General features: G+C 48.6%; 1 protein-coding gene, 1 long non-coding RNA gene and 1 pseudogene across 2 annotated transcripts; 2 read left to right on the top strand and 1 right to left on the bottom strand.

The window, feature by feature from the left end:
• Nucleotides 1–13,048, bottom strand: part of LOC130683996 (uncharacterized) — a 31,748-nt pseudogene extending 18,700 nt beyond the window's left edge.
• Nucleotides 916–3,207, top strand: LOC130683886 (rho-related GTP-binding protein RhoQ-like). The gene has a single exon (XM_057502904.1). It carries the CDS (start codon nucleotides 1,235–1,237, stop codon nucleotides 1,841–1,843), a length of 609 nt encoding a protein of 202 aa, XP_057358887.1. The 5' UTR covers nucleotides 916–1,234; the 3' UTR covers nucleotides 1,844–3,207.
• A 7,767-nt stretch (nucleotides 13,049–20,815) lies between the features above and the next one.
• Nucleotides 20,816–26,956, top strand: LOC130683892 (uncharacterized). The gene is made up of 3 exons (XR_008997933.1): nucleotides 20,816–20,893; nucleotides 22,437–22,587; nucleotides 26,865–26,956. It is a non-coding gene; the product is annotated as an uncharacterized LOC130683892 (long non-coding RNA).
• Nucleotides 26,957–27,888: the final 932 nt, after the last annotated feature.

Here is a 27,888-nt window from a genome sequence, read left to right as displayed (position 1 = left end):
TGGTGGGAGGAGAGGCCTGACAGGTAAGACCCGCTGAAGTGTCCTTTCCCCAGCCCACCCTCACCCCCTCATCCACTAAGGAAAGCCTGGGGCCAAGGCTGACCCAAGAGCTGGGGACACTCTCCAGGACACCAACCTGAGAAGTTTCCCTCTGTCCACTGTCCAGCTCCCCAGAGGAAAAGGACTTTGCTGCTTGAGGAGTAGTAGGGTGGGAGGCAGAACACTGAGAAGCCAGAGTGGGCCAGCCTTAGACAGTGACTCACACACACACACACACACACACACACCCCACAACCCCTACCATAGTGCCTGAAATCTCACCAACAGATATTCAGTCCTTTGCATATAACTTGCCGGTCAAAAATTCAATCAAGATTCATGTTACAAATCCATATGACACACATCTGGTCAGATAAAAAGCCCAAGGTATTCCCAACAGTGACAGTGACAAAGAGATAAGTACTCAGACTTTAAAAACAAACAGCTCTGAAAGCAGGTCCTGGCTCAGCCATTTTTCTGGCAGTGAGAATTCTGGGCAGATCACTCCACTTTGTGGAGCCTCGGTTTTCTTATCCATAAAATGGGAATAATAATAGTATATACCTATCAGGACTGTTTTAGGGATAAAATGAAAATAATTCATGTAGGACTCCTCCTCCTCGCCGCCCCTGCCCGGGCAGGGAGTCAAGCTAGGGTGCGCAGGCAGGGCCGCGAGGCGGCTGCAGGCGGGGCACCGGCGCGGGGCGCAGGGGCCGGCGGGCGGGGGCGCGCGGCGGGCGGCGGGCACCGGGGGTGGTGCCTCAGCCAGCCCTCCTCCCAGGCTCAGCCGGGTGGGGGGCGTGGGCCGACGCGGGGCGGAGAGAGCCGCCTGGCCCGTCCCCTCCGTTTCCCTCCCCAAAGTTGCTGTTTCCCCGGGACCAGACAGTCTTATGATCCAGCGGGTCCTCCTGGGGAGGCCGGGCCGGGGAGAGGGCGCGGGCACGGAGAGGCGGGAGCAGCAGGCGGGCAAGGCGACCGGGGTCCGGACGGGGATCCAGGCAGGGACCAAGGCGCAGGCAGCGCCCCGGGCCCGCCACCCCCTCCTCTCGGGCCGGGGAAGCCGCTGCATGGAGCCAGGGGGACGGCCGTGCTGCGCGGACCGGCGGCGGCGGACCCCCCAGGAGGGCTGGGGTTGAGCCCGGGTCCGGAGCGGGGGCTCCGGGAGGACCATGCCCGGAGGCCGGCGGGCCGCAGCATGGCTCACGGACCCGGCGCGCTGATGCTCAAGTGCGTGGTGGTCGGCGACGGGGCGGTGGGCAAGACGTGCCTACTCATGAGCTATGCCAACGACGCCTTTCCGGAGGAGTACGTGCCCACCGTCTTCGACCACTACGCAGTCAGCGTCACCGTGGGGGGCAAGCAGTACCTCCTGGGACTCTACAACACGGCCGGACAGGAAGACTATGATCGTCTGGGGCTTTTATCTTATCCAATGACTGATGTCTTCCTTACATGCTTCTCTGTGGTAAATCCAGCCTCATTTCAAAATGTGAAAGAGGAGTGGGTACCAGAACTGAAGGAATACGCACCAGATGTACTCTTTTTATTAATAGGAACTCAGATTGATCTCCGAGATGACCCCAAAACTTTAGCAAGACTGAATGGTATGAAAGAAAAACCTGTATGTGTGGAACAAGGACAGAAACTAGCAAAAGAGATAGGAGCATGCTGCTATGTGGAATGTTCAGCTTTAACCCAGAAGCGATTGAAGACTGTTTTTGATGAGGCTATTTTAACTCCAAAGAAACACACAGTAAAACAAAGAATAGGATCAAGATGTATGAACTGTTGTTTGATTACGTGAAACATCTTCCGTGGTCAAGGAACTGTCCGTTTCTCTCAGAAAGCATATGAAATGCCACAGCTACACCCAGACCTCTGAGAATGAAGCAGTTTAAAATTTGAAAGAAAAAAATCCCACAACCCTGTCCTCAGAATTCTGTCAAGTTCACTAAGAATGTTTCTTAAAGGTACAAGAGCAGCAGACAGCATCTGAAGCCACAATCTATTATAAATACTTTATTTCAACTAGAAGGTACAATCTCTCAGGGGTTTCATAGTTTAAAAAGCTACAATCACATCATGTTGTAACTACATAAAAAACAGTGCTGTGAATGGAACTGCCTGGCTTAGACCGCATGCATTTCTGCACAGTCTTTATGGAATCTGCACAAAGAAATATCTTCTCCCTTTGCTTCAGTTAATTGTTCTTCTTTGTAAGTTGCTTTCTATTCCAGTATATCCAGAGTGGCGAAATAATAAGGCCAGCCATGTAGCCAAAGGTCGCTCCGAGTGTACAGGAGATGGGCCATACCTGAGGAGAGAATGTATGAGATCAGAAAGAACAGATGTTTTATTACCACCTGAGCACAAGTTAAGTGTAACCTAAACATTTCTATATTAAAGCCTAATGTGCTTTCTTAAAGAACGCCAAAAGTGTAATAAGGTCATAACTGCATTTATCATGAATACTAACAATGTACATATTTTAGTTAATGTGCATTTAACTGTAACAACGCTTCTGGCGATTGTAGATTTAGTTTGATGCTCCCCAAACTGCATGAGATACATGCTAAAATTACAAATTAAAATTTTGGGTCAGACTTTGCCACAATACTGGACTCAATGTAGCTCTCTGAACTAGTTGCTTATTTTGTTCCTTCATTTCCACATTGGCTTGTATATCAAATGAAATGATAAATGTGTATGCTGACCAAATCACAAGAAACTAAATCATGTTAAAGAGAAAGACCTAGAATTCAAGTGTTTTACATGGAATTTATAACAAAGCAACTGCTTCCATAATAAAACTGATGTTACCTTTCAAAAAAAATAATAATAATAATTCATGTAAACTTTTAACAGATTTAATGATATAATTAATAATATATGTATTATAGAATATATAACAAATAATGTAACTGAAGAGCTCAATAAATATTATCTGTTGTTTATATTATTATTAGACTGAAATATGACACAACACATTAAAAACTTCCCAAGAATGCATTTCTAATCCTACAGTTTTATACCTGGGAAACAGACAAGAGATCCAGAATTTATGTACAAGGATGCTCATGGCAATATTGCTTACAAAGTGAAAACCTAGGAACCTAATCGCCCATCAGCAACAGCAGTCTGGCTAGATAAAATAAAATAATTCATTTTTAGGTTCCAAAATAATATTATTTATTTAATAGACTACGCATAGTAAACACCAGAACACTATGCAACTAGTGAAAGGAAAGCTGTGGTTCCATAAACACCACCGCAAAAAAAAAATGCCATCAGGTGTTGGATGAAAAAGAGCAAGTGGCCGAATAATATATATAATATGATATTACTTAGTGAAAAAAATATCGACAGGTACATATATACATTCATATATGTCTCTGCTTGCACATGCCCAGAAAAAAGCCTAGGAGAACACGTCTTAACAGCAATCGCCTCTGGAGATTTAGGAGGGAGGTAGTCATTCTTTTACTTCACACATTCCTATGAGGCTTGAATTGTTTAGTTTGAATGAAGGACACATATCACTTTTTAATTAGAGGGAGAAGGAGAGAAGGACTATTTCTTGAACACCCCAAATAAGCTCCCTGTGAGAGCCTTTGTGCCTGTAAGTCCCTCTGCCTGGGTCACTGTCCCTCCAGATAGCTGCAGGCTTCACGCTCGGTGCAAATGCCACTTCCTCCATAAAGCCCACCCTGACCACCCTATTTAAACAGCAGTACCCTCTCCCCCTCCCATGCCATTCTCCCTACCTCTTCCTACTTTTCTTGTTCTCCATTGGACTCGCTCACCCTATGACCTCCCATTTATTTTACTGGCTGGTTCATTATCTGTCTCACCCTGACTAGAATGTCAGCTCCAGGAGGGCACAGGCTTTCGTCTCCTTCACCTCTGCCTCTCCAGTGCCTGGCAAGGGGCAAATGCTCACCACATAACTGTGTGTACCCTCAAAATCTCAATCATATATAAACTAGTCACAGGCATGGTAGTACAGCCTAGAGAACAGTCAACGATTCTGTAACATCGTTCTATGCTGATAGTAACCGCACTAGTTGGGGTGAGCAACTAATAATGCAGATAACTGTCAAATCACTGTTGTATACTTGAGACCAATATGCTATTGTATATTAACTATTCAATAAAAAAAAATAATAACTATCTGTGCCCTGACAGGACTAGTCACAGTCAAAGGTGGGGCTCTGATTCATATTCCTTGGTCCAATTCTCGGACTGAAAGAGATGTGGTCTCATGAGCAATTCTCTTTCCAGGAGTCCATCCTTTTTACATACTCACATAAGTGCACAGAAAGTTACGTACAAGGATGTTCAATGTATTGCCATCACGAAAGTTAAGAACTGGAATGAACCTGTATGTCTATCAATAGCAAACTGACTTAGTAGATTATAATACATCTAAACTACTGGGTATTATGCAATTATTTGAAAAAATAAGATAACAAATATTAAGCCAAGTCTAAATTACTGATATGAAAACATCATGATATGCAGTTAAATTTTTTAAAAAAGCAAATGGCAGGACATAGCTACAATTTTACATCATTGGTCTGAAAAGTTAAAGGACAGAGGCTAAACCAACCCTGCTCTGCGGGGTACCACCACCATGTCCTCCAGTCCCTGGTCCCTGCAGGGGACTAAGGGGACAGTCCTTCCACGCCCTAACACAACTATAATTTGTATTTTCACTGGACTCATGATAGGGATTTAGGAAATCCACATAATCTCTGAATGACTATATCTTTGCAGATTAAAGCTGCAAGGGGCCTTAGGAGTCACCTCATCCAGCAGTGACAGCACAGTAAGGGGAGTCCATGGTCAGAAGCAGAAAGATACAGGAGGAAGGGAGAGCACACGTGACCGATCCCCGCACAGGTGTCATACCAAACACACCAGCAGGGCACAGAAGGGCATTTTTAACAGTGGATTCTGGAAATAGTCCTGCCTCCCAGGTCCAGCCCACCAACCAGGAGGGGACACTGCTCATCTCCCTAGACAGGCCCCTCACAACTGGGAGCTTCCCCCAGGCACAGCAGCCCTGAAGCTGGAATCCTGAGTGGTTCCATCATCTCCACCATGCCTTTCCATGCCCTAGGGAGAACCGGGCTGGACCTTCCAGGACCCCCGGCACAGCGTGTCCCAGCCGCTTTCCAACAGCTTGCCCCCAGCTCACAACGCACACCCTGCCTGGGCAGAGTCAACCTTCTCCACCGATGGGTGGGATTGCAGCAACATCTTCTGCAATTCCCCTTTGCTCCTTTCATTCTCTTGGATATCTGTCTGCCTGAAATGGGGTTTTCACAATATCGTGGGGCTGCCAGTGCTGAGAGGTTTCTGGAAAGCAAAACGGGCCTCCCAGGTCATCATGAGGGCTTCTCCCACCCTACAGAGGATCAGAGACCAGAGGCAGATGCTGAAAGGGCGGCCGCCCCAGCCCCACTCGGTAGACAGAGCACCACCCTGTGAAGAAGGCACAGCGGGGCTAACGGTGCTGGGCGTGACACACTGATGCTGAGTAGTCTCCACGTTAAGTTACCAGCAGCTTCTGCTCTCAGGGCAGAGGTTTGAGTTTGCCTTTGTGGAAGCCCCCTTCTTTGTTCTAGAGGAGACACCCTTGCCTTGCCAAAGGTGAGAATAAAGGGATGCACACCCATTGCTCTAGAAGATTTGAATGCAGGCTGCAACCCTGATATTTCAAAGATGGTATGAGTGTCTTACAGTAATGGACAGCGCATGCACCCGACAGCAGAACTGCGTCCTCGTAGGTCATGTGGACCACGGGCTAGACTGCCATCTGCATGACAAGAATTGTGTGTTTGGGGAAGGTGGGGCTTCTCTTTCAGGCCTCAGCTCCCAGGAATGGGAATCAGACTTCAATTCCTGAGACCATCTGGAAGGCTCCCCAAGCCCCACACAAGAGATTCCTGTATTCCCTGCTTAGGGTAAAACCACCCTGTGAGTAGGGGAAGGATAGCTCCCCTGTTCTTTCTCTCTACTCTTCCCCCAATGGGACCATCAGTCAAGCCTGGAAGGGTTAGTCCTGGGGCACAGACAAGGGCTCAGATGGGCAGGAAGTGCTTTGCTTGCATCTGGGCCTCAGGCCCTGGGCACCTGGTCTCCAGGCTGGTGATGCTTTTTGGAGGAGGTAGGCAGGCCTGGAGGCTCACCTCTGCCATGAGCTGGAACATGCTGAAAAAGGATCTAACCTCTAGCTGTAGTTCTCTGGGTTGTCTTCTCTCCAGGCCCTGCCCCCAAGCTTCCAGAAACTGGGGTCTGGTATTGGCCATGCTCTGGAAGGGACCCTGCCCAGGTTTAAGCAGGCTAGACAAGGTGGGCTAATCAGGAGGTGCCCGGCCCAGGCCTCAGTGCTCAAGACAGGTGAGCTGATAGATCTAAATGTGCTCTGGAAAGTGTCTGAATAGGAAAAGAAACACACAACAGGTGGACTCAGGTAGCTGGACAGTGAAGTTGCCACCTGGCTAGGCTCTTGCTCCCACCCGCAGGGGCACAGGCCCATCTGGCTCTTTGTCTGTGGGGTCGTCTGGCTTCTTGTCTCTAGGGCATCACATCACTGGGGGTGCTGACCTCAGGTTCCGCCTCAGGTTGACGTTTGCCACAGTCTTGGCACTGGGGCCCTGGGGCTGCATGGGGGTTTTGTATGCCCATCTCTTGTGCCCCACACAGGGCTTGCTGGGCCTGGAACTCTCAACCAGACATTCGTCTACTTCTTGCACCTGTGCCAGGAAGACAGCGGCCCCTGGAGCACTGCAATGTCCCAGAGGGAAAATTCATGCCCAATGCCAATACCAGAGGAAACTCCGGGTACCAGGCCTTAGTGCCCAGAAACCAAGTGCCCTTAAAGGCATCAAGCCTTGGACAAGGAGCTTATTACCTTGACCCCTGGCCAGTCTCTGATGCCCTAAGTACAGCTAGGCAGGAGCCTGCTCCCCTCAGGGACTCAGCGTCCCCACCTGTAAAACGGACAGTGGTTTCCAAATATTTTTGAGGTTGTTTTTCATCTTAAGGAAAGCTCCAAAGTATAAAAGCAATTTTTAAAAACTGTGCTGCTCTTGGAACAGCTCCTGAAATAGCCTGCAAGCATCTCTCCCCAAAATGTTTGGGAAACTACTAGATGAAGTGACCTCAGAGTCCCCTTCCAGTTTTAATCTGCAAAGATATGGTTAATTCAGAGACTGTATGGGTTTCCTAAGTCCCTACCGTGAGCCCAGTGAGCCTGGAGAGGTAATGTGTAATGGTGATGGGTAAGTTGGGGGCCAGCTTCAAGGAAAGAGTAATCTACTAGAGGGAACAGGGCTGGCTCCACCAGAGTCAGATTGCCCGGGTTTGGATTTATCGCTTCCTAGCTGTGTGACCTTAGGCAAGATGCTTAACCTCTCTGTGCCTTGGTTTGCTCATCTGCCAAATGAGGATGATTATAGAATCCACCACCTACCTACCTAGCTCCCACCCCCCTCCAGAACAAGTGGCCACCGTCCTCTCTACTTCCTGGGGTGCTCCCTACTGCCTAGGCCTATGAGATTCACCCACAGCTGAGAGAGGCGAAAGGAGAGTGTGTCCCTGCTGACCAGACCTCCTTGGCTGACTGGGGCAAGGCACTCACAGAGGCATTGAAACCGAAGATGGGCTGGAACATGTTGATGTTCCAGAAGAGGATGTCCCCACTGCAGGAGGAGATCCCGAGACACTGGCTCTGGTACGTGCCCATGCTCAGGACGTCCTCCCTGTGGAAGGTCTGCCAGTGGTGGTACAGGAGCACCAGCCCGGTCTTGTGGATCCTGCACGCATGGCCAGAGGCAGGAGGGCGAGAGCTCAGCCTTCACGGTCCACTGGGGGAAACTCAAGGCCATTGGGATCCCAGGAGCTGACACAGAAGACACCCTCGGGTGTCAGAGAAGGACTGAAGCTCTGTTCCTGTGACCTCACCTACTAAGTGCTTGCTACAAGGCCCTGTCCTGGGAGGCTGACAAAAACAAACCAGACAGATTCGCCCCATTTAGAGACCTGAGTAAGGATTGAGGGTTAGAGCACGGAAAGCCATGGCCCTAGAAAGGCCCTCCAATGAGGAAAAGGCATGGCCCAGGCTGTTCCCTCTGCCTGGAATGCTCCTCTTATCCCAGGTGCTCACGGCCTCACTGACACTCCTCCTGCCCACTCTTCAGGTCCCGCCTCACCCCTGACCTCTTCAGATGAGCCTTTTCTGATCACTCCTGAGACTAATTCAGAAACCTGTACTTGTTTTCCACAGCACTCAACAGTCTTTATCATTATAAATGCACTTCTTTGATTAGTGTCTGCCTCCCCTTAGAGGCTCCAGGAGGTTGGAGACTCCACTCTTCTTGTTTATACCCATCTGCAGCACCTTGCTCAAAGTCTAGAATATATTGACCTCAAGGGGCGAGGATGAATGGATGGATGGGCAGATGAAGCACTGGACGCTGCCCACCACTTACTTCCTGCCTAGTGTTCCAACCGCAAGCAAAGCTGGAACGGAGGAAGCTGTCTAAATGAGAGAGAGAACAGTCAGTCGCCCTTGCTTCCCGCATGCGCCCTCGCTACTCACATGAAGTACGTGACTCTCCTACTCCACCCAGTCACGTGGAATACTTTGTTCATATGGATAATCCCTCTAATCTGTTGAAAATGAAAGAAAGCCAAAGTCTAAGGCACCTCAGAGAAAATGGTTCTGGGCCCCGAATGCCTTCCTAACTGTACTAAGCAAGAAGTCAAAACTCCCCAGGAGGGTGAGAATTCCCTAGAGTGCCTTCACATCCCATTAACTCATTAGATGAACTTGGAGGAGGTAGAAAACATAGATATCCATGTCTGTTTTGTAGGGCAATAAGTGGGAAACAGACAAGTGACTTGGTTAAGGTCAAACAACTGAGTGATAGGATCTGGACCAGGACTCAGATCCCTAGCTTCTTGGCCAAGTGCTCCATCTGAGTTGGTTAAAGGACTGTCATAGGGTTAGGAATGCCCAAGTCCCAAAGTGGGACTGCTCTGTGGACTGGCTTTGGTTTATGCCACACGCACAGACTGTCCCTATAACCCTGTCAGGCAATTCCCAATAGGGGTAAGCAGGGTGGTTCTCAATCACCTGACCCCACTATTAGAAATGCAACCCAAAGTTCTCATACATGGGGTAGGAAATGCTAACAAACTAGAAAAGCAGGGTAGTTAACATTGGTAGAACACTTATTAGGGACAGGCACTGTTACCTACCTTTACTTTATTCACAAGAACACAAAGGCTCAGGGAGCTATGAAGCCTGGCAGTGCATGTGCACAGCTGTTAAGGGCAGCATAAAAAATAGTGTATCCCAGGGTCATGGGAGCTGTGCTTTGCTTCTTAACAGGCCCCCTGAATCACACTGACCTCCAGCTGGTCTGGGTTGGGGAAGGTGAGTAGGCATTCACCAGTGTTGTAGTTCAACATCTTTACGGTGCCATCACGCAAACGCGTGAGCAGGTCCCGCTCTGACTCAACCAAGGACGTCTCGGTCAGCTCCACATGCTGGTCACGAGTCACAGAAAACTCCATCATACTCCTGCCTGTCACAGTCTCCCACACATTGACCATGCCATTCAGGCAGCCGCTTACCACCTGTGGGGAAGCACACAACAGGGGCTCCTGGAGAGGAGAGTGTCCCCACTCCCACAGGTGGCTTCCGCCTGTCACGGCTGGGACAAGCTCAACACGCCTCCATACATTGAGAAGACAGGCATTCAGGGCTCCCCTGATGCCAGATAAGACACTCTTGTAAATTGGCCTTCCTCTGCTCTGTGCACAGGGCAGTACCAACAGGCACAGCTCTTTTGGAAGGAACCAGATAGGAGAAATCCCCTTTAACTTGGAAATAGCATGTATCAGAATCTATGCAGACAAAATCATCCCTAATTCAGAAAAGACATTTACTGAAGCATTAATCATGGGGTGGTGGGGTGAAAGGCAAGGAAACCTACAGGAAATAGGCTAACTTTCCCCTAAGTAGGGACATGTTGAGAGTAAAGGATGGTCACCTCATACAACACAACATTTTGCTGCCATTACGGCCCTTGCTACAGTAGTGGTAGGTGAGTTCTCTTTCTGACCACCCCTCCTCCTGAAAATATCTGAAAAAGCCTGAGACATAGGGGGAGCTAAAAACCAGCTGAAGGCGTGCGAGAGACCTAAAGTGTGCAGGATGGTGGTGCCAGGAGCCGAGACGAGAGAGGAGTGCAGAGACGGGAGCTCTGGCCTCGGGCGGCCGAAGCTGCAGCAGATGCAGCCTGCCCTGCCCAGACCCCAGGCCAGGAAAGGCATCCCAGGGGAAGGAGACAGCGGTCCCAAGAACCCTCTCTGTCCCCACACTTCAGAAACCATGTCCCCACACCATGTGCCCAGTTGCCCTGCCCAGTGCAGAGATCTCTTCTCAGGAGCAGGGTGCTACCCACAGCCTGGTCCTCTCTTTCTTCCCACAGTGGATAAAGTCCAAGAACAGCTCCCCTAGAAAGTGGTGCCCAGGATCACAACCCCCCTGGGAACCTGGCAGAGCAGCCCGCACCTAGCACACAGTCTCCCACTCATGTAGAGAGGCCCCCTGTCGAGACCGACCTGAGGCGGTGGCCAGGTCGCAGGTCAGAGGAGGCAGGCGATCCACTGGCCGAGTGGCGGAGATCCCACCTCACCTCCGGCCAAGCCTCTACCGAGCTGCCGGCCATGAGAGTCCGCCCCACCCCACCACGGGCACCGACTGCCCCTTGGATGTTGATTCAGACACATCGGGAGGTCTGGGTCCTGCCTGTGCCACCCGGAACGCCTGCCGCAGAGACAAGCGTGGCCCACTCACCTGCTTCACGTTCGTGTTATAGAGGTTGGCGCACAGGGGTGAGCTGTAAGTGTGGTCTTCTCCTGTCCATTCCCACGCCCCTGGGTCTCCAAGTACCCTGTTCGGATGCCAATCTGTAAGCGAGGAGATGGGCAGACAGCTGGGCAGTCAGAGGGCTCTGCCCTCGGTGACTGGGCCCAGAGAGAGACTTTTCAGACATTAAGACATCCAGACTGTGCACACGCCTGAGCCAGCCAGGCCCCTCAGCTCCCCAGCATGCCTCTCACCCCTACTCTGTGACCTCTACTCCCTGAGATCAGGACTCCCAAACCCTAGTGTTCTCATAACCCCCAAAGTCCAAGCCCAAGGTCCCTCATGACTTCAGAGGAGCTTAAAGCCTCGATCTAATGTCCCTCCTCTGGGAAGCCTTCCCTGACTACCCTCTATCCTGGGACCGTCTAAGGATCAATGCCTCTGTGCTCCACGAGCCACCTAACTCATCTTCATGACAACAAACGGCATTTTGTACTGAAATTCCCTGTTCTCCTTCTACTCTGTAGATTCCTTGAGGGATGGAACAGAGTCTAATTAATGTATTTTCTGCTCCTGACAAAGAGCAGGGATTTGATAACGTGTGATGACCTGAAATGAGCTTCAAAAGTCTACTTAATTCAACAAATGCTTGCAGCCACTCTGGCACTCAGCAGAGGTGGAGGAACCCATGAAACTCACTATCTGGGGAGAGCCAGTCAGGGGCACAAGGCTGGCATATGTGCCAGGGTGGCTGGCCGACAGGGAGTACAGGCCTCTGTGGAGCTACCCCTTCCTGCCAACCACAAATGACACCTCATCAGCCTTTATAGAACCTCCCATCCACTGGCTGCCCATTGTTCAGGCCTCTCCTAAATCCCCATTTTGTCGTTAGACCCCACATCAACCCAGACAGTCAGCCCCTTGTGCTTCTCCCGTATATCTTGTCCTCCAGGGGCAGGGGCAGGGGCAGTACACAGGGCACATGGGCACCAGCTAAGTCACAACTCACAGATGGTCTTCACATCACTTCTCTCCAAGTCCTCTCCAGAGGGACTGCTCAGGTGTGGGCCCTGCCTTCCTGGAGGGAAGTCATGATTTAGCAGGAAAGTCCCAAGAGACGGACAGGACAGTTATGAGGGCCAATACTGAGGGGAAGGCATGGGACCAAGGGAGCTTAGAGGGGAGGTTCCTGACCCAGAGTGGGGATCAGGGCGGGCTTCCAGGAGGAGAGTCCGGAGGATGCACAGATCGGGAAAAGAGCAGCATCTGAGAGGGTGGCAGGCTGGGGGAATACAAACAGTCTTCCAGGAAATCCCAAGAGATGGGATCCTCATGGGAAAGAAACACTCTCAGCTTCATCCTCATGGCGTAAATAAAGCACAGTCCCAGGAGGGACAGGACATGACCATCCCTTGGGAGTCCTGGGGGACACAGACCCTGGCCACAGTGTCCACCCTCTATGTGTAGCCACGCCCCTGCTGCACAGCACTCACTGAAAAGGTGCTGCAGACCAGGGTGTTGTCGTTCGGGTGGAAGTAGGCACTGGTGACAGGGCAGTTTCCCGGGGCAAACAGCTTTCCACAGAAGGGCTGGAGGCATACGTGTTCCTGCAAGTCCCACACACGGATATTCTGCTGGGGAGGAAACAGGCAGAGGCCACAGTTGGGTCCTCAGGGATGCACCTGGCACGTGAGGCTGTGGGGCGCTCATGGCAGCAGGGCCAGGGGTCCACGGCACCAGCACTTCCAACACACCCACCACACTACATGTCTGCCACGCACCGTACCCCTATAGGAGGGGTGTCCCCATGCTCAGTTTTGGAGATTGAGGCTCAGTCACAGAGCCTTCCCCAGGGCCTCTCCCCTGCTCAAGCAGGGCCGGGCAGCTATGACCATGAGGATCTCAGCAAGCCCGTCCCTGTGCCCACTCCAGCCTCCGGGCCTACGGCAGAGGTGAAGACGTCCGGCTCCCAGGGCTGCCAACTGCTGGGAGAATTCGACAACAGCAGGTATCAGGCATGTGGGGAGGGTGGCTGGGGGACCCCAAGGGTCCTGCCAATTCTCAATCTATTGAGTCCCAGAAGACATAAAACTGTCCCCTGAAGGGGGCACCTGGAACCATGGGCCCGCATCCCCACACTGGCCAGAATGCCTGAGCAGCCCAGCAGATGGGGTGGTTCCCTGAGCCAAGAGCTGCAGAGAAGCAAGGTGCCAGGCCTTGAGCCATGAGCCAGGCATTTGAGAAAGTTCCGGACTGGCCGTGACGTCTAGGGCTGCCAGAATGGGTCACCGCAGACGTGAGAGGTCCACTTGGGTTGAGGGGGAGGGGAAGGGCAGGGGACAGGCTCCCATGTGTTACAGTGTGCACCTACTGTGTGCCAGACAGGACACTGCTCTTTCACCAGCAGTCTCCTCTAAACTACTCAACTCCCTGTTCTACGGAGAAGACTGAGATGCAGAAAAGGCCTTGCGCAGCACCACAGAGTAAGAAGCCAGGCTGGGCTTCCTGGGAACGAAACTCCAGTGGACTGCTCAGAGCTGGCCTCAGGCTTGTAGCGGGGGCTGTTAGAGTCCCCCACCTCTAGCACATTCCACCCGGAGACCTCCCTCCAGGACGTGGCAGGTAGGGGGCACCATCCGAGCTGGCTGTCCCCTGAGCATGCAGTTTCCCAGAATCGAACACTGCAGAATCCAATCACGGCAGCACAGCACTGAACAGGCAGTCACCTCCATCAGCCTGCCCCTCATGCTTCTGCTCATACATTCCAAGCCCCATTTTAGTCTCAGCTAGCTATGATTAAGCACCCAAAATGAGACACACACTAAAACATTTCTTTAAATTTTCCACACTTTCTACATGAGACCAAAATCTAGCTGTCCCTGGACTTAAAATTCTGAATTTGGGAGGCATGTGGATCTGGGTGGAGGCCCCATATGTATGCAAGTCAAGAGATGGGATCCTTGAGGTCACCACCCAATCTTTGGCCCAAAGTCTCTGACTGAAGGGGGTGCTGTCCTGTGGAACCACAGCCGTCCAAAACCTCCCTGACTAGGGAGGTCCAGGGAGACTAGGGGTCCAGGCCTAAACCCCTGCCCTGGGCAGCCAGTCAGGCCACGTGCACACAAGCTCACCTGGGGCTCTTCCTCTTCCCTCTGCCCAGGGTCCGGGCAGAGCACTTGCTAAAAACAGGGAGGAGTGGGTGAGAAGGCCCCTGCAGGGGGACCTCGAGGTATGATTGAGGCAGAGCTCCTTTCACAAAAAAGGTACCCAGCACTTGGAACTCCTGAACACTTACTGCTCAGATGCCAAATTCTGGTTTAAATGAACAAGGAGAACCACAGGCTCAACAAGCCCCAGGGCTTGGATGAAATCAATGATTATGCTGCTGCGTGTCCCTTCAGGCAAGATCTGATCACTGTCATCCTGGGCCCTTGTCAGCCCTTCCGCAGTAGGCTAGATATGCCCTTTGTCATTGATGAGCAAGAAACCTGGGAAAGTTACTCATCTCAGAGGCTTGGTTTGCTCATCTATGGAGAAAATACCAACTTCGTGGGAGTTCAGGGGAGACGGGGCAGTGTGTGGCCTTAGTGGCAGGAAACACGCGAAGGCCTTTCCTGGTCATGCTGGAGTGGACATAGCCTACGCTACCAAGGGCCTCAGCCTTCCGAATTTGGGGCAAAACTGGTACTAGTGGGAGCAGCCTCTCTGGCCATCCACCTCTAGCCTTCCAGAGCCCACTCTGGGGACGCCCACACTCTCAGGAAGTGGCTGCTGGACTGTCGCTCGGTCTCATTAGGACTGGCAGAAAGGGGCCACCTCCAGGTGCTTGTGCTGGAGATGGGCCCTCTGGGAATGCATAGGGCTTGCCCTCCACAGGGAGACATCTGGGTGAATCAGGGATGCGGGCCGTCGGAGAAACCCATTCTCAGTGCCGAGGTGTTCTCTGCTGCCTGGCCTGTGGGGTCCCAGCCACGTCTGAGCAGACCAGCTTGGGGCCCCAGTCACCAGGCCCAGCTGCCCTTCTGACTGATGGAGGGACAAGGATCTTCCCCGGCATGCACCTGGGGACAAGGAGAATGCCTCTCCAGGCTGGGACAAAGTGGCTCGTAAACACCCAGGCCCTCCACAGCTGGACCCTCACACGCAACCCATGGGTCCGCCCTAGCAGCAGGGGTGGCTGTCTACATTGGTGTGCTGGGAATGCACAGAGACTCGAGAGCCTGGAGTCTGTTTTCATCAACAAGAAGCTTCTCCTGCAGCCTCTCAGCCTCCTGCTTGCTCTGGGCTTCTGCCCACTGCAGCACCTGCTAATCCAGCATCTTCCTCTTGGCCAGGGAGATCTGCTCCTTGGGAGACTCGATGGCCTGTGCCTGCCCCCGGGACTCCGCATCCAGCTTCTCCAGCTCGTGCACACGCAGGTCGGCATCGCGGCACCCGTCCCGGGCCTCCTGCAGCTCCAGCCGGGGCTGGCCAGCCTGCACCTCCAGCTGGGCCCACCAGTGCTGCTGTAGCCCAGCCACCTCATCCTGGGCCTCCTGCAGCTCCTGCCGCAGACCCTCCTTCTCCTTCATGTGCATGGCCATCTCGATGCGGCGCTTCGCCCGCAGGTTGCCTGGCTCCAGCTGGTGCTCCATCTTGATGCCCTCCATCCCTAATTTCAGCTCTCTGTTCTCCTTCTGCTGGGCCGCAGGGCCGGAGTTCAGGGTGGCCTTGAGGTCCTCCAGGGACTTCTGGTGGTCCGAGGCCAGTGAGTCCAGCTAGGACTTCCAGTTGTCCATGAGCCACATTTCTCGCTGGTGGCCTGCTGGACCTTCCCCCACTCCTGCGTGTACTTCTCCTTGGCCACCCGGAGCTTTTCCACCTCCGCCCGGTAGGCCCTCAGGGCCTTCTTGTACTTGTCCCGCAGCACCGCTCTCTGCTCTCCCTCTGGTGCTATTTGCTGGCCGACAGCAGCCGCTCCCGCGGCTGCAGTGTCTCGGCAGCCTCCCCGTGGGCGGCGGGGGGCGCGCCCGGGTGCAGCAAGCACTGCGGCAGCTCCTGGATCTCGCCGTGCCGCAGGATCAGCTCCTCCTCCAGCTGCGGCACCCGCGACTTCTCGGCCACTGTGCTTAGCCACCAGGGAGAGAGGAAGGCTGGGGTCAATGGGCTGTCTGAGGACTCCACAGGGGCAAGGCGGGGCCTCCCCACTCAAGGGCCCCAGCCCCAGTCGGGGTGGCCCACAGGAAGGGAAGGGCGCCCACCTCCACCTGAGTGCCGGCTGTCTGTAGCCCTGCCTGCCACAGCCTCCAGGAAGACTTCCCTGGCTTATACCCCAGTGATTCAAGGAGTCAACTGTCCCTGCTGCCCAAGGTGGCTCGAACAAAGCAGCAGTTATGGCTTTCTCTACGTTCTTTCTCATTTTAAAGAGCAGAGATGACAGGGAATTTTGCATTGTCCTGCTCTTGGAAGGTCCCCAGACAGTTGGGGTTGAATCACAGGAGCTGTCCGGAGGGCGTGGCCAAGGAAGGGTTTAATGCCTAAAGCAGAACAAAATTTGTGCTCCCAGACAAACCTTCTGATGGAAAACCCTGAGATGAGAAGCTTCATCCTCTAAAACTCCATCCTGACCTTGTCAATGGCCATCAATTTGGAAGCAGTGTATTTAAAAGTTTTCAATCTTTTACCAGCTTAAAAAATTTTGTTTCTGAAAGTGATCTTTAGAGTTCAGTAAACCTGTTTTTGTTTTTGTAATCAGGTTGAACCCTAGCCCAACATGCCCGTGTGGAGGACTAACACCTGCTTACCGCCACTCGGTCAGTTTCTGCAAGCAGCCTTCATGCGCATGCGTGTCTAGTGCATGACACACCCTGTCACCCAGCAATGGCCAGTGCGTGCAAAGGGACCCAGTTGCCAGTGCATACACCATTCACTCGTGGGCTTAGGACGACCTACAGAAACTGACTGCTGCCCACCTCCCAGCCACATGCTGTTTGTGGTGGTTTTTCCCAATCACTGCCTGCCGGCTGTTTGGTTGCTTTACCAAGACAACTACAGCTGGGCTATGTGCTGGGCAGGGCTGGCTAGCTGTTTGGATGTATGTGCCTGCACAGGGGGACTGCCCTGGCACATGAAGAGGTCAGCTGGGTCCAGAGCCTGGACTCAGAACCAGGCCCTGGCTTAGCAGGACCTCACCCCCAAGCAGAGCTTCCCTGGCCTATGACCCATGCCCTGACCCACTGTATCTTAACAGCCTGACCCTAGGGCTGACACAGAGCCCCATGTCCTTCAGGCTGGCCCCTCCTACCACCATATTTAAGAGCCCCCGGGCTAGAAAGACCTGGGTCTGCGGTCCCTGACTTCCCAGCCTGGGGAGAAGGCAGGCCCACGTGGACAGGCTGTCCCCATGCCTGCCCACATTTGGGGCAGAATGTGCCCAAGAGGTCCCCGATTTCTGGCCATGACGAAGCCCATCAAGGCAATGGATGGGGAGGGAGGAAGGGGAGGGCCTCACAGGACATTCCCAGCCAGTGGGACCATGAGCTGGCCAGTGAAGACGCCTCCCCACAACAAGTACCATGTGGCAGAGAAGCCTAAGCACGTCCCTAATCCTCTACTTCCCTCCTGGAAGGGGCGCAAAAGGAGGAAACAATGAGGAGAGACGTTAACGTTCATAAAAACATGGTCAAAGTGCTCAAGGCAGCATAAGGGTGGGTGTGATTTTGCCCCATGCGCTGACTCCCACAGGAGGGGTGGGCACGGAGCCGCGAGCCCCGAGGCGGCCTTCGCGCGCCGTCTCCCGGCAACTTGGGAACGCGCGCGGCCAACGCACAAAGCTCGCCTCGCCTCTGGCCCAGGCGCGCCAGCGAAGGGAGTCAGTCTCTCAGAGAGCCTTGGGCTCCGCTCGCCCGACAGATCTCGCCGATCGCCCGCATGGGAAATTTTCTCAGCAAGCTACGCCCCCCGCAGCTCGGCCCCGCCCCGGAGGCCGGGAGCCGCCCACCCGCCCGCCCCGCCCCGCCGGCTCCCGCGGCCCATCGCTATCCCGTTCACCCCTCCGTCCCCACTCCTTTCCTCCGATCCCCTTGGAGGCCTTCCTGCTGGTAAGATACGCTGACCCTCCCCAGACCGAGGACTAGACTTCGTTTTTCTGTTTTTTCTTTTTATTCTGTTTTATTAAGGTATTACTGATATACACTCCTAGGAAGGTTTCACATGAAAAAACAATGTGGTTACTACATTCACCCCTGTTATCGTGTCCCCGCCAAACCCCATTGCAGTCACTGCCCATCAGCGTAGTAAGATGCCAGAGTCACTATTTGCCGTCTTTGTACTAAACTGTAGTCCCCCTGATCCCCCCCACGCCATGTGTGCCCATCAGAATACCCCTGAATCCCCTTCTCCCTCCCTCCCACACCCCTCCCCTTTGGTGACTGCCAGTCCCTTCTTGGGAGTCTGAGAGTCTGTGTTGTTGCGTTCCTTCAGTTTTGCTTCGTGTTATACTCCACAAAGGAGGGAAATCGTTTGGTACTTGTCTTTCTCCGCCTGGCTTATTTCACTGAGCATAATATCCTTCAGCTCCTCCCATGTTGCTGCAAATTGTAGAATCTGTTTGTTTCTTATGGCTGAGTAGTATTCCATTGTGCACATGTACCAACTCTTCTCTATCCATTCATCTCCTGATGGACACTTAGGTGGCTTCTGTATTCTAGCTATTGCAAATAGTGCTGAAATAAACATAGGGGTGCATATGTCGTTTTGAATCTGAGAATTCTATTCTTTGGGTAAATTCCTAGGAGTGGAATTCCCGGGTCAAATGCTATTTCTATTCTTTGAGGAACCTCCATATTGCTTTCCACAATGGTTGAAATAGCTTACATTCCCATCAGCAGTGTAGGAGGGTTCCCCTTTCTCCACATCCTCACCAGCATTTGTTGTTCTTAGTCTTCTCATACTGGCCATCCTTACTGGTGTGAGGTGATATCTCATTGTGGTTTTTACTTGCATTTCCCTGATGATTAGTGATGTGGAGCATCTTTTCATGTGCTTGTTCACCATCTGAATTTCTTCTTTGAAAAGTGGTCTGTTCATATCCTCTGCCCATTTGTTCATCAGGTTATTTGCTTCTTGGGTATTAAAGCATGTGAGTTCTTTATATATTTTGGATCATAACCCCTTCTCGGATATGTCATTTACGAATATATTCTATACTATAGGATGCCTTTTTGTTCTGTTGATGGTGTCCTTTGCTGCACAGAAGCTTTTAAGTTTGACGTACTCCCATGTATTCATCTTTGCTTTTGTTTCCCTTGCTCGAGGAGATGCATTCAGTAAAAAGTTGCTCATGTTTATATTCAGACTATTTTTGCCTATGTTATTTTCTAGCAGTTTCATGGTTTCATGACTTACATTCAGGTCTTTGATCCATTTTGAGTTTACTTTTGTGTATGGGGATACACAATAATCCAGTTTCATTCACATGCATGTAGCTGTCCAGTTTTGCCAACACCAGTTGTTGAACAGGCTGCTATTTCCCCATTGTATGTCCATGGCTCCTTTATCATATATTAATTGACCATATATACTTGGGTTTTTTATCTGGGCCCTCTAGTCTTTTCCACTGAACTATGAGTCTATTCTTGTGCCAGTACCAAATTGTCTTGATTACTGTGGCTTTGTAGTAGAGCTTGAAGCCGGGGAGCATAATCCACCTGCTTTCTTCTTCCTCTTCAGGATTGCTTTGGCTATTCGGGGTGGAGGACTTGACTTTGAAATCCTTTTTTCTTCTTAAGTCCTAAGTGGGTTTGTGTGTCTCACATGCCTCTCAACACCCAAAAAACAAGGTGTTTGACTTCTTTAAGCACCTTGGTGTGTATCAGCCATGTCCTGCCTTCCTTTAGCCTTTGCTATGAGATGTGCTGCCAGAACTGTTCCCTTCCTTCAGTTCTTAAAGCTCTGAGCTTTAATACAGTATGGGTTTAGCAGAATACTTGGTGAATCACTTAAAATATCCCTACTTCACGTGAAAATACTGTCTGTCTTTAAAGCATAGTACTATAATAGGTTTTGCTACTTTATTTCTTTGGGCCAATACATTGTATCAGCGGAGCTCAAAGAGGTGTACCCAGGAAACCTACTTGATGGATATAACTTGGGATAAAGATGATTAGATTAAAAGACTTGAGTTTTCATTTGGTCCCACTAGCTGAGTGATAACAACAAAATTCAAAACGTGGGTAGCAGCACTAGATCCTTGATAAGTACATTTATTTGAAAAGGTGAACATTCAGGTTTTTAAAACGTTTGACTTTGGGTGTATATTTCTGATGACTTAGCATAAAAGATTGAAGGATTCTTGTGGAGGTCAGAGAGAAAATTACTATTATTATGGTCCAAACAGGTTTCTCATGTTCTCCAGGTTGGTAATTTTTCTAGACCCCAGTGAGCCTATAACTGAGGGCTCTGTATTATCTTTCCCATAATTGGAATAAACAGTGATTATGTGCACCATGCACAGGCCCTTATGTGTAATATGTGAAGTTCTTCTCTTACAGACTGAACTAAATGAGAGCACTGGGGGATGTGTGCAGTTGGGTCACTAAAGTATTTTTTTGTCTTTAATTCATGGGTGGGAGGATATTAAATTTGTGATTGAAGTGCTTTGGGGAGAAGGTAGGAAATAATCAGTACACCTCAATAGTTCAAAAGGTCTTGAAGCATTTTTATACTTTTCTTATTAGATTAGGACAGGCCTATAATAAATTTACCTTCCTGAATCTTTGAGATTTGAAGCAATCTTTTCTCGTCTACCATGAACCTATGTTCCATAGAAAGAGTGTAAGATCTCAGGAATATGAGTGTATGCTTTAAAGAGAAAGTCATATCATCTAACTGAGGGTTTGTGATTTGTCACAGGTACCAAGACAGCAGTGTGAGGTCAGCTTTTACGCCCGTGCTCACCAAAGGAGTCCGTACTCCTTTGGTGCCTAAGTAAGTGAGAATTCATCTGGGTGGGATTTCCTATTTGAAAAAAGGTCATTATCAGAGTTATTGTCCAGTAATTTTCCTCTTTCAAATCAGAGAGGAACATTTTGACGAACTAGCCACAATAACTACTTTGTCTAATTCCTTTTACTATTTTTCATTAATATGCATAAAATATGCTAAGGCTAAGAGGGTTTGTAGATACATTGAATAACCAAGTATGTAACAAAAAGATCACAAGGTTTGTGCAACGGATAACATGCAACAGTACAAAATTTAAGAAAAACGTCAGATTTCTGCATTTGAGCTTAATTATACTTGAGGAAGAATTGGATGGGAGAGAAAGAGGCTGCAAATGTGTGTGAAAAGACTTGGGGTAACTTACATCTTTAATTTGGGTCAGCACAGTGTCACGGCTGCCAAGAAAGCTTAACGTGCTCCTACTCTGTGCTGATAGAAGAACAAAGACGGGGAGGAGGCCGGTCAGTGGTAGTGCTGAATGCCTTAGTCCCGTGGTCCATGGAGCACGGTTGGTGGGCTGTGCTGCCCTGCAAGACGAGGCAGACACAGACCGAAATTCACTGTGAGAGAGGGAAGCAGCGCAAGATGTCCCGGGGTGGCGGTGGCGGGCAAGGGGCTTCCAAAGGTACGTAAGTCCTGGCCCAGAGGAGAAAAACCTGAGGGGCGCAAGGAAGTGAGGGAGGGAAGGACAATGGTCTGCCAGAATCTGAAGGGCTATCACAGGAAAGGAGGACAATTGGCCTGGTTTGGCTCCAGATGGGATCCACAGGTGAAGTAGGTGAAGGGGGAAGTATGTTTCCATCCAGTGTAGGAATAAACTGGCCTCTGGTTGGCATTCATCAGCCAGGAGATAGTGAGCTGTCTGCGCTGTCACAAAGGTTGAATGACTAGTTCACAGGAAAGATGTTTAGGAAATTTCTGTTTCAGTTTGAATCTTAGAAAAAGTGGTTGGTTCCTCCTAATTTTTTTTTAACAGCTTTATTGAGGTACAATGGACATAAAAAACTGTGCCTCTTTAAAGTGTACTATCTGATAAATTTTGATACGTATCCTTATCAGAATTATTGTCCTATACATTTTCCTCTTTGAAATCAGAGAGGAACATTTTGAGGAACTTGCCACAATAACTATTTTGTCTAATTTCACACCCATGAAACCATCAGCACAGTCAAGATAATGAACATCATCATTCCTGCCAGAAGTTTCCCCGTGCCCCTTGATGAAGCCTTAAAACCTCCCTCTCACCCTGCCTCTGTTGCCAGGCATCCCTTGATCCCCATTCTGTCACTGTACATTTCTGTGCGTTTCCTAGACTACACATAAGAAGAATGACACGTTTAATTTTTTAATCCTTAGCTTTCCCTTTCTGACTTTGTGAGACAGGTTTAGCTGAATTAACAGTAAAATTAACAACATTATCCTTTTTCATTACATTAGAATGATTTTGTGACCATGGGATAAAGCCCTAAAACAATGTTGTTGCCTTTCAGTAGCACATCTGTGTTTTTCCCTTTCATTTCCCTTTTAGGCCTGGGCCTCTGAAGAGTGGCCTCAATGTCCAGAGCTCAGATGGCCACCTAAATAAGAGATTCCGCCCCTACACACGTGGCATCCCTATGTCTGGTCGCAGTCACAATGCCATTCCCAGTGACTACAGCTCGACTGGAGGGGTTTCTCAGGTACATTCACCCGGTGGTGTGGAAGAAGTGGGTTCTTTGCATTTATTAGTTGATTATGCAGAGTTTACTAGCCGCCTTCTGTCAGATGCTGAGATCACCTCTAAGGTAACAGCAGTTACCAACCCTTGAATGATCGCTATAGACCAGTGGAACAAACTAGAAAGCCCAGAATGCTTATGTGGAAACCTGAATACAAGACACAGCCATTATTATAGATAAATGGACAAAGGATGAATAATTCAAAAAGTGGTACTAATTTGATTAAAAAGGTAGATTGAGTCTGGATTGCATTGGGTCATAAATTAATCCTATAGGCACTGGGAATTTAATGAAAGTTTTTAAAATAAGTGGTTATAATTCTTTTTAGAAAGGATGTAGTGTAGACTGGAGAACAGATCAAGTTTTACAACCACAGTGACTTGGGTTCAAATCTTGGCTTTGGCACTTAGTAGCTATAGACTCTTGGGCAGGGAAATGACTCGAACTCTCTTTTTCTCATCTCTAAAGAACTGTTGTAAAGATTGAAGGTAATGTTTGAAAAGCACCCATTACAGTGCTTGTCAGTAAGTGAGCACCCAATATATAGGAGCTTGAAAAAATTAATGCATGTGTGGAGGAGGTTTTTGAGAGGAGAAAGAATTTGACATAAGTTTTCATCCATACAGAGGGCTCTTAGAGTAATATAAATGACATGTTAATGATAAATGACAAATATAGGAGATGAAGGCCCCAGCCAGGCAGTTATGGCAATGCAGAGGACAATAGTACGAAGTCTTTATTCTGCCCTAGGCCCTCTGCTGAGCACTGTACATACATTTCCTCAATCAGTGATCACAACAGACCTATGAGATACACAGTCATTGCTCCTCCTTACAATTTCGTATCAAATGTCATATATACACAAAAGGAAGGGAAAATATCAATAATGAACCTCCATGTAGCTCCAGCATTTAACTGTTTTATCAGTCCTGTTCGATCATTACCCCCACCCCACATTGGTTTTGCTCTTGTGTTTCAAAGTACAAACGTGTTGTTTCACCTGTAGGTACTTCAGTGTATTTTTTTAACTTTTTGAACATTAATAACCACAATACCTTTATTCCTTTGAATAATAATGACTTAATGTTAGTTATTATCACTTCAATTTGCCCTTATTACCCTGTCTTATTATAGCTACTTTGAATCAGGGACCAAAAATCAACTCATTGCATTTGGTTCACATGTCTCTTATACTGTTTTTTTTTTTTTTGAACATTCAAGGCATGTAATCAATATATGTAACAAAAAATCTGAAGGTAAGACTGTACACTTAAGGAAATAATGATTCTGACCTACTTCATAAGGTAGTTGTGAGGTAGTACATATAAAGTGTTCAAGAGTTCACATTGTCCATAGTAAACATCCAAGAAGTGCCACCTATTACTATTATTTTAAATAAGTACAGTCATTTAATTTCAGGGAACTTAATTCACACTCAGAGCTTCAGACTTAACATTATACAGTGCTATGTATGGTGGCCTAACAAGCAGGCAGGGTAACAATAATCTTAAACTTTTTAACAGGTTGTCTTATATTTTTCACATGTACCCTTTTTGGCTTTTAATCTAATTATAATGCTTTGAAATTATGCATGTTTTCACATAGTGTAACTTCAGTCTTGAGCAATAGTTATGTTTAAATTATTATGATGTACTTTTGTATCAAAACAAAATTACATTGTCCTCATAGGATTGAATTTCAGTCATAGAGAAAATGAAGGACTCATAATTGTAAATTATCTTCACTTTAATCAGTAGCATAATGTACACTATCATTTTATTTAAAAGGTTATTCATTGAAAATCATGAGGTATTTATTGTATAGATGCCTTTAAACTTGGGTTTTAAATATAGGTTTTGTTTTTTCTTATTCTAGAAATGTTCATTAGTTTATGTTAATTTGAATTAATTGGAAATGGCGGTCACCTGGGGGAAAATGCAGACCTAAATGTAGGCTCGTCTCTGGGCTTCTCTTCTCTGTCTTGTCTCCGCAGTGTCTCACTGCTTTAGCAGCTCTTTCACACTGCCATGCCTCCAAACAGATGTGCTCTTCATCTTGCTCAGCATTTGCTGCTTGCCCTCAGCAGGTGGTTGGTGTGGAACACTGTACTAGGCCTTTGCCACATTTTGTTGTAAAGTTCCCATTACCAGTGGAGCCTATGGCCTACTGCAAGATGTACACTCACTGACACTGACAGGTTTTGGATATTCTGTTGTGAGTAGTTAGCAGCCCCCTATAGATGTGCGATGTTTGAAAATGTAAGTTCTCAGAAGCAGGTCTCAGGAAGCAGAGACTATATATGAACCTTCTTCACACAATGCCTCATGGGAAGAACGGGCGGTGAATAGTGAATACAGTGGGATAGGCCAGATGGCAGCCCTAATATTTGGAGTGGTAGCATAGCTACTTGACTCAATTAGATTTTTCCAGAGGAACACTCGTAAACACCCAAATCTAAGCTGTGCAAATTAGAAGTTCTAGCTTTGCCATTGTAAATCATTACCAGCATTAAACTGGTACTGATTATGTAAATTAGTACCAGTATCAAACTGGTACTAATTAGGTAACAGAGAAGGTGAACAGTCCTCTGACCTCTCTGTGTGTGGCATTGGTGTCCCCATTTGTCTTAACAGGACATACTGTTTTCCAGAACAGAAGTATTTACAATGGCCTTAAATTGTCAAACCTCAAGCTTGCGTTTCTAACTTCTTATCCCTTTATATATACCCCATAATTAAGGCAAATCAAAATGGTTCCTAAGAGCACCTAATACTGATACTTCCCTGCTTTCTTGCCTTTCCTTGTTCTGTTCTCTGTCCAGAATGACTACCCATCCCACTGCAAGCCTATAAAGTTTGTCTGTCTCCAAGTGTTTTTTTTTTTTAAGTCAAATCATGAAGGACCACCTCAAATACCACCTTCATCCACTGATTCTTCTAACTGAACCCTGCATAAGCTCTTCTTAGGCTCCGGGCCAGAGACCTTCTTTATCATTGGTTGCTGTCATCATTTTGTGTCCTGTCCTGTCTCTTTTCCAGATTGTAAATTTCTTGATGATGGAAACGCCATACTTATCTTCAGATTCTTTGTAGAGTTTGAAGGTATAGTTGGAATCCTTATGAAGCAGGAACTAGGCAAATGAAAATGGAATTCCAATGCAGAACTAACTGCCAGAGACATAGACTGTTTTTATGAGTTGCCTTGTTGCATATTCCTTGCCCACTTTCCATTTGACACATTCATTATATTCATATGGAACTGCGAGACTCCATTTTTACATGGTACGTATATTAATTCATCAGTTTAAAGGAAAAGACCTGCCTTTTAATGTTGCTTATGGTTTTGTTTTTGTTTTGGGGTGTTTTGGTTTCCTATTTTCTTTATAGTTTATGGAAACATTAGTATGGTTGAAAATTCAAATGGCGCAAAGGGTGTACAGTAAATTCTCCTTCCCATGTGACAATATTTTTATACAGAAAGGTTCTTAGTTTTATGTAACAGTCTGTCAGCTTTCTGTCTTCTCTCTCTGGTACAGTCTCTCCCTATTCAACCTTATCTAGCAGCTTGTCTGTTTTGTTATAGTGCTTTTGTTTGTTACACTTCCAAATGTAAATCTTTTATCATGTCTGTGTTGTATGTGTATGCACAGTCTATGAGGTAGAGAGAAAACACTTTTCCCATAATTGTTGAACTGGATTATCCTGAACCCTGGCTAGTCACGGATGGATGGCTGTATGGATAATTACCATGGGACAGTAAATGCCATAGATGTTGCAAAAGTCACAAGTGTCACAATAGCATATTTTAAAAATTTAATAAAATAAAACTGAAAATTTAATGAAAGCAAGACCAAACTAGCTTCCTGGCTTATTTTCACTGGAACAGTTTCTGAGTTTCCCTTTATCATGTCCATGGACTAATACAGTGACCTAGGATGCATCAGAGCTCGCTCTCAGCCGCTACTGAGCATGACATTCCGCTCTCCAGGATACGCAAAGAGCACGCTCATTCCTCTGCCATTTATTAGCATTCCATTACTTTTTCCGACTTCATTCCCCATAGTTAATACTGGCAATTAACTCACTTTTCAGAAGCCCCTCTTCACAAAGAAATGTTTTTTAGTCACTTGGAGAGGAGACTTTATATACAGTGATGGGTTAGAGCCACAGAATTATGCTGACGGTCAGCTCCTAAGTTATTACATAGGGTCAGTCATGTGACTTATGTTTGGCTTTTAGCTCTGTAAGAGAAGAGGTTCCGGTGCCTCATCCTTCTCCATCCCCACCTCGTGCTACATGAAGACAATAGAGAGGCCAGGAAAGAAAATTAGGTAATCGCTGATTTGCTCTGTGGATTAATGAGAGGGTAGGAAAGGAGGGGAATTCACTTGGCTCTCAGGCTTTCTGAGACTCCGATTTGGAGAATCAAAGCACTTCACATCCAAAGGACAGTGACGGTGCCGCACTGAATCGCTCTGTCTCTTGCAGTCGTCTCATACTGACCACACCGGCCTCTGCTCCCCCTCATCTTCAGTGTGAGGGGCTGGGGTGTAAGGAGAAGGGCCACATGGGACAGAGTGAACAGACTGACTGATGGGAGTGGGCAGCAGGCTTCACATTCTAGACCCCAGCTGACCCTCTAGGAGCCCGACTAGAATGCTGCTTTCTTAGAGAGAGAGCTGTGACTAGAACTCTCAGAAATTTGGCAGGATGTATGTAAGGTTCTGGAGATTGTTTTGTGCTTGTTTTAAGACAAAGGTGTCTCTGTGGCTTCTCTCAACTGCCTCCCTTCATTTCTTTAGGAATTCTCTTTGATTTATTTTATTTGTTGTCTTGACACACTGAGATCTTACTCTTGGTTGTTCTAGACTTTGGCCAGTTGGTAGTTAGGAGGGTGTAAGATGTTATCCAGCACTTTTCTAAACTTAATTGTGCCTCTTCCTCCTACAGAGAAGAGGAGCTTCCTCCTAACTCTGGCTCCTCAGCTCCCTTGGGAAGTGACAAGCAGTCCCAGGGAGAACAGGGTAAGTTGATAAACGCGTGGCATGTGTTGGCGGTAGTGTGTATGGAGGGCGCATGGACTACAACCCACCAGAAACATGTACTAAGCCTTGATTTGTGTGGGGCCTGGTAGTTACAGATAGATGTTCCTCTCCTTCGGGCTTTACGGTCCGGTAAGGGAGAAAGGTGGTCCGGACTCATATAGCATAACCCAGGCCACATGGGGGGTTCAGGGTAAGGTAAGCCTAGGTGGGGTAATCTG

The sequence above is a fragment of the Manis pentadactyla genome, chromosome 5 (assembly GCF_030020395.1).
Source record: "Manis pentadactyla isolate mManPen7 chromosome 5, mManPen7.hap1, whole genome shotgun sequence".
Classification (NCBI taxonomy): Eukaryota; Metazoa; Chordata; class Mammalia; order Pholidota; family Manidae; genus Manis; species Manis pentadactyla.
This window is presented reverse-complemented; position numbering and strand designations above follow the sequence as displayed.